Source organism: Penaeus vannamei, chromosome 9, assembly GCF_042767895.1.
Source record: "Penaeus vannamei isolate JL-2024 chromosome 9, ASM4276789v1, whole genome shotgun sequence".
In the NCBI taxonomy this organism is placed as follows: Eukaryota; Metazoa; Arthropoda; class Malacostraca; order Decapoda; family Penaeidae; genus Penaeus; species Penaeus vannamei.
Window position 1 is genome coordinate 32,394,038 of NC_091557.1, and position 10,000 is coordinate 32,404,037.

At 32.2% G+C, this 10,000-nt stretch overlaps 1 protein-coding gene across 11 annotated transcripts in view; it reads right to left on the reverse strand.

Moving 5' to 3' along the window:
• Window positions 1-10,000, reverse strand: part of alph (protein phosphatase alphabet) — a 46,683-nt gene that overhangs the window by 12,765 nt on the left and 23,918 nt on the right. For 8 of the 11 annotated variants that reach the window (XM_070125572.1, XM_070125565.1, XM_070125567.1 and 5 more), the window contains 6 exons: window positions 9,244-9,501; window positions 7,697-7,918; window positions 7,476-7,593; window positions 7,177-7,279; window positions 4,783-4,837; window positions 1,730-1,900 (listed from right to left, as the gene is read on the reverse strand). In XM_070125572.1, coding sequence (XP_069981673.1) covers window positions 1,778-1,900; window positions 4,783-4,837; window positions 7,177-7,279; window positions 7,476-7,593; window positions 7,697-7,918; window positions 9,244-9,501 — 879 coding nt within the window. In that variant the 3' untranslated portion in view covers window positions 1,730-1,777. Of the gene's footprint in view, window positions 1-1,729; window positions 1,901-4,766; window positions 4,838-7,176; window positions 7,280-7,475; window positions 7,594-7,696; window positions 7,919-9,243; window positions 9,502-10,000 lie in introns of all 11 variants that reach the window. The other 3 variants (XM_070125574.1, XM_070125576.1, XM_070125573.1) reach the window with 2 other exon arrangements.

Below are 10,000 nucleotides of genomic sequence, written 5' to 3' on the forward strand. Positions count from 1 at the left end.
TGTAATTAGTAGAGCATTAAAATCAAGCCAAAAAAGTGAAAGAAAAAATGGAAAAGTAAAAAAAAAAAAAAAAAAATCTATACCATGCATGGGATATGAACACTCAATGAAACTTGTTAATATTGCTAGCATGTAATCCCTGCTTAGATATCTACCACTATGGGTTGAACCTTATCATACTAATGCCAAAGCAGTCCTTCATGGCTTAAAAAGTTGTTTTTAATCTTGCAAATAAAAATAATCATAAACTGTATCTTAGAATATCAAGAATCTCTACTTATTTTATATGTATTGAAAAAAATTAGAAAGTCTGTATCTTGAAATGCCTTTAATAATTCTTACTAAAAAATATCATTAATGTCTGTAACACCTGGTTATACGAAAAGCAATTTCAATACCCATAATATCTATTTGCACAATTCCTTCCATGAAGAAGAATGAATATTGATTGACAATATCTTGACTTTTCATCAATATGACTGCCTTTTATCTAAAAGGCCACTTCTTTTATACGTAAGAAAGCAGCAGAATTATATATCTGTTCACTTCTAGACAAAAGAAAGTCTGACATCTATATTTGCAATAATATTAAGACTAACTAACAATTCCCTTTACATACATAAAGAAGATTTTGAAATATTCATATCTTTATTGTGTACACAAATTTTAGGAACTAATTTTCTACACAACAAATCAATTCTACATGTAAAATGGAAATTACAATGTGTAAAAAATAAATAAATAAATAAATAAATAAATAAAATAAAATATATAGATAAAAATATTAGGTGTTGATAAAAAAGAAAATCTATAACAAAAAATAAAATGTTTATAAAAATACTACAGCACCATAAAGAATTGCAAGACGTTGCATTGCAGATAAGGTTTAACAAATTACTGTGCTCAAAGAAGGGGACAATCTAAGGTTGTAAAGTCTATTAGAATTTTTTTCAGGAGTTCTTCTAAAGCAGCCAATTCAGGGATGTTTTTGTTTCTTCTTCTTTGCTGGCCTTATTCATATAAAAAATCCAAAAGTATAAATGACTGTTACATGTAAAGAAAAACTGTATCCTGCAGTTACAACAATTTTCTTTTATTATTAAAGGAGGTTAACAGCTGGATTAATCTATTACTCACACAGCCTTCTGGATTGGCAGCCTTATACTACTTGAACAGCAGAAATCTCCTGTTTGTTCTCTTTAGGAGAGAGAGACCTGAACCCTGGGAATCGAAGAGGTGCATAGCAAAGTTTCTACATAATGGGGGGGTTTGTGAAATTTAAAAAATAATAATAATAACAAAATAAAGCTGGGAAATGAAAATACAGATGTGTAGTTATCATAAAAAAGTAAAAGAAAATACAGAAAATTCACAAGAGCTCACTGCTTGGTCATAAGAATTATTTCCTAGGCTCAATTTACTCAAAGAAGGCCATCACCTATTACCTATGGAAGATCAAGAAAGTAAAGTGGCAGAACTGAGCAGGGTAGCTGCTTTAGGATTCAATATAACTTATAAAGGCATAGACATTTGGTACAGGATTACACTAATGACAAACAGACCTGATTTCCAAGCTGTGTATAACCATTAAGCCTGATAATACATCGTAACTATTCACAATGAAAATGGGAAAAAGGTTTTCCCTGCAGGGAAACAAAGCCCTGTTATTAATGTATTCACATCACCAGTATTTATGCCTTTAGCAAAAGTTATTGATGAATACTCTTACCTTCTGCCCCTAAACCCAACCCAGAACCCTTCATCATGATCATCATCATCAAGCGTCATCATCAAGGGACGAGTTTTCGAAAATGGAGGTTATCTTGTCACGCATTGATGGACTCGGGAAGAACATCAAATTACCACTCAGTCCATCCTCCCCCATCTCATCCATGCTCTCCTGAATGAGGCAATGTTCCTACTAAGGTATATATTAACCACAACATACACTCTGGCTCTTAACAAAAAGATGTGTCAAATGAAGTCTTAAGATCACATCCAACTACCAGTAGTTCCAGGCTTACATCTCATAGCCATAGCAAAATGTAGAAAATAATAACAACAACAATAATAATACACAAATTTTGTTGTTTATCTTTGTTCATGTAAAGAAACATTGTCTTTTCTCAAATATATGTTGCGTAATTTGTATAAATTTATAGAAAAAGTTGTGTCCTGTGTTCTTTGTGCATATCATGTGTTATCTATTTCAATGAAAGATAAATGTCTTCAAAATTACATATTGATTATACTGAAAAATTGTTTTATTCTATGGTTACTCAGTGCTCCAAAAAGGAAAATGTTTATGTATAAGAGGTCATGCTGCTAAAAGTCCAACACATGAACTAGCATCAAAATGTCTAGAAGTACAGTCAAGAAGAGAATTCCCTGGAAAATGCAGGTATTTTTCCACAACAATATTCTTTCTTTACAAGCAATAAATTACAAAAATCTTAAAGTGAGTAGAATAGCAATCTCTATCAAGACATGCGCAGGACACCAGAACTGCCTACCATTTGGTGAAAAAGCAACACTGTCTATTATATCCAAGGAATCTTTAACTCAACTATATATCATGATGTACCACTATCACTGACAACAAAGAAACAAATATCTTTAAACAACTGATACAGGCAATGTGATTTACTTGAGCCAAGACTATGATAGATTTACTTGTAAAGGGATTTACAAGGAGAGTGAAGGACAAATGAAAGATGAAATGAAAAATTTAACAGCCCAGAAAGACTTATACTTTACTAACCTAATGATAATAATATGAGTGAGTTCATGATAATACAGTGCTAAAGCAAAAGGCTTTGACCCAAAATAATGACCCAAAAGTTTCTGCATCTTAATTTTTCGAAATCAATTTTGGCAAGTAATATCAGAAATATTATTCAGAGCCAGAGCCATCAAAATAACTCATCCTCTATACTAGCAATATACAATAATGCAATTTGAAATGTGGACCAGTTCTTTATGACTGTTATTTGGTAAATGGAAGTAGCAGCTATATGTAGATCGCATATTCTATATACTAACATTTTTTTTGGAAATCAACTGGATACTGTGGAGTTATGTGTTCCAAGACATAGTGTAACAGAAGCATGCAAGTTTATCTCAAATTCTGAATTTGTGATTGATGAATATGCTTATTCGTATTGTGTAACATTAATTGTGATTGGTGCAATTCATGAGGAAAAATGTGGAGATGAGTGCATTACATAATAGGCCAGGCAGCTATGTAAACTTTCTAGAACTACAGTATAGACTTTAATATATGTATATAATTTCTTCAAATAATGACTATATAACAAAACTTTTCACATTTCAGTAAACATTACCCTAAAGATTATAAATCAATAAAATTTCTTATACTATAAACATCTATAAATAGTTTTTGACAACATATTACTATGATTTACTGTTTGCATGTAAGCCTGCAGACTGCCAAGTATTAAAAAATATATTTCTTAAACTCATGCAAACTAGATGCAAAATAAAACAAGGAAAATTAAACACAAAAATATGTATCAAAATTATCAACAGCAATTACTTTTGATAATGTGTGCAGCTGAAAAAAAGAAAGGGAAAAAAAGGAGAACCTAATAATACCTATTTTAAAAATTGGACTATAATATGAAAATGGGTGCTTTCTAACCATTCTTGGAATTATGAAACTGAAAAGCAAAATATTAAAATCACAAGAAACCTAATGCACTTTGTTACTGACATCAAACAAAAAATAAAAATCCAATCTTTTCAAATGAATATGTGCCACCACGTCTGTCCGTCACACCCCTGCTTGATACCATAATCTTGGAAAAAGAAAGTTGAAAGAAACACAAGGAAAAAGAACTAACTAGAAAATAAAACAATGCATGAAGGAAAAACATTACTCTATATAAATGGTTAAACCTAGTACTATTAAAGATGCCTTTACAGAAAAAGGAGCACCAAAAATCAGTAACTTTCTGATGAAACTCCAAAAAAGAAAAAGGAGAATCACAAAATGATAAAAGAAAAATATGCTATAACAAACTTAAAAGTAAAATTGGCTTAGGATGAGGTAGTTTTAGAAGAGAAAAACCTGAGATTCATAATTTTTTGATCAATTTTCTCTTTGGCAAAAGCAAAAAATAATATATATATATATGAAATAAAACATTCTCACTTTCTTTACAGTGCACATATGAATGCAGTCAATTCATTCAAAATTTCACTTGTGTAGCTAAGAAAGGGAAAGGGAAAGGGAAAGAGAAAGGGAAAGGGAAAGGGAAAGGGGAGGGAAGGGAAGGGAAGGGAAGGGAAGGGAAGGGAAGGGAAGGGAAGGGAAGGGAAGGGAAGGGAAGGGAAGGGAAGGGAAGAGAAGGGAAAAGAAAAGAGAATAGAATGGAGGGGAAGGGAAAAGAAAAGAAGCAAAGCAAAAAAAGAAAGAGAGGGAAAAGAAAAAGGAAATATAAACATGCTCACACAACCAGCTCACACAATTTACTTTAAGGGATTCCAATATGCCAAAGAGACTGCAGATCATAAAAATAATAGAAGTGCTCAGCAAATCAAATATTCTATATCCTACAACCATTATTTACATCTTTTCTTTAAACATTGTCTATTAACCTTACAAACTCAGCACATCATACTACCTCAGCAAAGCCACAAACAGAGAGAAAAAATACTATTTCCTTCACATCCTCTAACAATGAAATATTTTCCTAAAAAATAAGAACTAAATTAAAAAAACGAATGCATGTTAGTGTACTCAACTTGTTTGTTACTTACTGCATTTGCACAGTCAGGTCGCAACTTTCTGAATATCTGTTCCACAAAGCCTCGCCTGCAAATAGAGCATTAATTACCAGTTGTTCCAACTTCAGTATGCATGTTAAATCACTATAAAAAATACTTTATTTAGAGGACTGAAAACATTCCATTTACTTGTAATTACTTCCTTAAGCCATATATTATGAAAGCTTTAAAAAATAAAAAATAAATAAATAAAAAATCCAGATAATGCCCTAAATGTGTATCTCCAATTTTATATTTATAAAAAAATAATAATAAAAAAAATAAAAAATAATGCGATTTTAATGAAAACTGCAGCGGTGTGTTCAGAAATGATAACTGTAGACTTTATTTATGAAGTTCAAAGCAATATACAGTTTCAAGAAAATAAGTTACAATGCAAAATTTCTTGATCACACGATAAACGTTACTTGATACTGATACTGGCTGAAAATAATCTGAAAAATAAAATTTGCTAAATAAAGAGCCTGTTACATCATTAACAAAAATCTGTTATCTACATCTGCAAAATTACTTGCATGCTTCAAAATCTCAATTTTCAGCATGGTTTTATTGGTAGGAAGACTTACCATGTTCACAGTAATTATACTTTATAAATTGTCATACATATACATGGCTCCAGAAGTACATAGTACCCATTCTTTTAGCCTTTTCCTTAATTCATAGAAAGATTTTCTCATTGGCATTATCATTTTTATAGCATTACAATAACCATAATATAAATAATACTAATACTAAAAGTATCCATATTGACCCACAGGATCAGGTGATCATGTATTAAAAACTTAAGCTGAGGGCCATATGATAGGAATATACCATCATGGAAAATTCTGGCTGAAGGTTAGGGAGACAGGAATGATTCATCATGAGTGTACAAAGCTATTGGAGGAAGATTAGACTCAGCAAAGAACCTTGCTTCAAAAGGTTTATAGCATTAAACATAAAAATCATTTTCTTGAAAATTCAAGGAATGGAGAAAGCAACCAAGGTCAGTAGCACCTACCAACTGACTCCTTCACATAAAAAATACAGTGGTTAGTTCAAGAACCACAACCAACCAAATTATATATGCTAAAGAAAAATATTCCAAAAATTATGCACTGAAGGACTAATGGTTGCCCTGATGTTACAATGATTACATTCTGAAAAACAATTCTGCACAATGAAATATATGCTATTTTTTATAAAGTCACATAGCAAGTATTTTCATATGCAATACAAGGTCTATTTTCATATCATCTATCTGACTTCCCTTAACTCTCTACTGGAACTTGTAAAAGTTTAACCCTTTGGATCTGGCTGCATCACGGAAATCACGGTGTTGAAAACCCAGGCAATAGTGGCCAACATCCTGGGCATGCAGCGAGTAGGCCAGGCGCACACGAACACCCATGAGCGGTGACAAGACTCTGTGCCTCCCCTTTGTAAATTCATTTTGTGTTACTTTTTTAGCTTTATCGCCGTTTTCCAATGTCCATATGTCTTTTGATTTGCTTTATCCAGATGGTAATAGCTTTTTTTCCTTACACAGATTCCATATCATCTCTCTATGTAGTAACTAAATCAGTGCAAGGGAAAAAAATTTGGTTGTGTCATATACCTCACTTTTTCATAATTTTCAATTTTACTTAATACAACCTGTGCCATCGGTAACCGCAGCCAGGAATACAGTGCGCAGTGTGGAAATGACATCCTCCCTGGAGCCGGCATTCTTCTAGTCACTGCTTATGCACGTTACATTCCTCATTTGTTTATTGATGGGAATAATACTAAAGCCCCCTTCTAAGGTCCAAATGTGTAAAATCACACTTCAAGAGCTTTGTGCACTTATGGCGAGTCTTTTCCGTCACCCTTTCCTCCACTCATGACGGCAAGTTCGCATCACTCAGGCCGTGGCCAATTTGCCCAATTGATTCACGTCACCTGCCCCTCGACGCAAGTTTTTCCATGACATGACGGCAGCATCTTCTGAGTCAAATGGGTTCATATCAGCAACTAACAATTGCTAAATCAAAAACAAATGAATAAGAAAACATAGCTCAAGCTGAACTTCAAAATCTACATTTGAATTATGGGATTAGTAAGTAGTTTAAGTTTTTCAATAAGTTCACTTTGCTTTGTATAATTTTTCAGTTCTTTTTCATTTTCATATTGAAGAACTTCCTCATATCTTTCATATCTATCTTGCTATGAATAAGTTTCATGATGAGTACAAAATACCTCCACTTAAAACTAAAATCTTAGTACACTGTCAAATTACAATACTAATTTGAGTGCTCTGTTAAACAAGCAGTTGACATCAAATCGAACACAAAATACAATGAAATATATTAATTGAATAAAGCCAAGACCTTTCATTCTCCAACTTACTTTGCAGGATGACCTCCACCTGGGGGAAGGTCTGGGATATATTCTTCAGCTAGCACTGACATTATCTGTGGCATGCTCACTGGTCCCTCCTGCGCACACACCTCTGCAATATGTCACGGATCCAATACATCAGATTTATAGAAAGATATTAATTTTCTGCAATTTACAATACATTACACTATTCATTTAATTATTACTACTTCCTGGAAGAGGGAAAAAAAGGAATGTCCCTCTGTCTTCTGGGGTTATCATGAAAAGGCAGTATGTTATTGAGGAAGGGGGAAATGAGCATTACTTACCCGCAACCTTTTTCTCTATTATATCTTCCATTTCTTTTTCCTTTTTAATAGCCTCTTCAGATATCTTAGGGGCCCCCGGGAGTGTTAACAGCACTATACTCATGTTGTCACGACTTCCCTGTAAATTTTATCTTCAATTAATTGTCACATAATAAAGAACAAAAAATTAAAAACAGGAATGTAATAAATGTATAACACAAACATCATGAGTGAGAGTGTACCTTGTAAAGACAAGTGTCTACAACATGGTTAGCTATGGATTCCAGGTCATCAGATAGGAGGAGGCGGGACCGCACGAAAGCACAGAGGTCTTCATTGGTCATGACATCCCACACTCCGTCACAGGCCAATACCAAAAACTCGTCATCACTCTGGCGGCGCTCTACATATATTTCAGGTTCTGGGGACACCAGCTGCTCACATGGTCCTTTTCCCTCCACATTCTAGCACATAAAAGAAATGTATAGTGCACTAAAAGAGGTACATATGTTGTTGCTAAGTACGACCAACATACACTGAAAATGGTAATGATATATGGGCAAAAGCCATAAGAGTAAGTAATCATCTATGTACTTGAAATAAATACATGTCCATAATCCACTGATTCTAGGAATGCATATATGCATGTACTGTATGTACAGGTTTTCTTTTCTTATTTTTCTTTACATAAAGAAGGCTCGATAAAGCTTAATCACCAAGGATTCAATTGCTATGCCTACCTGGTTTCATATATTTACCCAATCCTTGAATTTTCATGATGTATTTATTTAAATCACCATTGACTCACTGTCTACTGTAGTTTTGTTTTGTCAATTTTGTTTACTTACAGAAGGCTATTTGACACTATGATATTCATCCTTTTGTCAAATACTTTGCCTTTCTGACCTGAAATGTTCAGCCATTCCTTGAAATTGGGGAAACATATCTTTATTTCCAATACTGTTATTTTTGTTATAACGTTATTACTATCACTACTGACATTATGATTATACTAATGTCAATGACACTTTTTTTATTATTATTATCATTATTATCATTATCATTATTATTATTATCATTATTACTATTATTATTATTATATTATTATTATTATTATCATTATTATTGGAAATACAATAAACCGGTAGGATTAGTAATTGACAAGTTACTAAGCACTTCTGAGGCCATCTATACAGAAAAAAATCAATAAAATAAAATTACAGTAGACATGCCCTCCACCTCAACGGGCTATTAATAATGAGAATATAAATTGGGCATATTAGGCCTTTTAATTGCTTCCTTAGCAACAAATTGCTATTCCATAAATGTGTAAGCAAACTCAGAAAAGGAAAACTACAGTGGACAGTGTATGTACCCCTACTCAATAGATGTATTAACCCATTAGCGACGGGTGTCTCATATATGAGACACCCGAAAAAATAAACATTGCCAGGCGTCCCGCCAGTGTGACGCTGTATCGGGGCTCGTGCTCCAATGGAGCAGCGGGCTGTGGCCGGCGGGCGGACAGACTCCGGGGAAGCTCCGCCCGCCGATTTGGAGCCGCTTGGACGATCTTATTTTTGGTTTCAAAATATACCGGCGTGAATGGGTTAATAGCTATATGAAGGCAAATAGAATGAGATACATATTTGAAAAGTATAGCAAAATTACAATCTTAACCTTATACTTCAAGAAAGACTTATTACTTATCAGAAGTGATACAATTTTCTTTACTAAAAAAAAAAAAAAAAAAAAAAAAAAAAAAATCTTATAAGGGGAATTCACTCACTTTGTACTCATAATCTCCAAGTGCTCGTGAGACAGCGAGAGATCCGTTTACTCTCTGAATCATCACTGATCCACCTGCATTCTGGATCCTCTCCTTCTCTACTGGGTTCACAGGTTTATGATCTTGTGTGCTGAAGCCAATTTTGCCTCCTCGGTATAAAACTGCTCGCGAGTCTCCACAATTTGCCACGAAGATGTGTGTTGGTGATATGAGAGCACAGACTGCAGTCGTTCCACTCTTGTCTTCTCCACTGGCCACCTGTTTGTATCAGATGCATAAAACTCTGAGAAATGTTACATAACATAACTGTAAGGATGTTATAAAACATACATTCACATACACATATATATTTAATGACTTGAAAGATTTATATATATATATATATATATATATATATATATATATATATATATATTATATATATATATTATATATATATATTATATATATATAAAATATATATATATATACAATATATATATAAATTATATATATATACAATATATACAATATATATATATATATATAATATATATATTATATTTATATATATAATATATATGTATATATACATACATATATATATATATATATATATATATGTATGTATATATATATGTATATATATATATATTTTTATTATATATATATATATATATATATATATATATATATATATATATATATATATATATATATATATATAATATATATATATAATATATATATATACTTATATTTATATTTATATTTATAT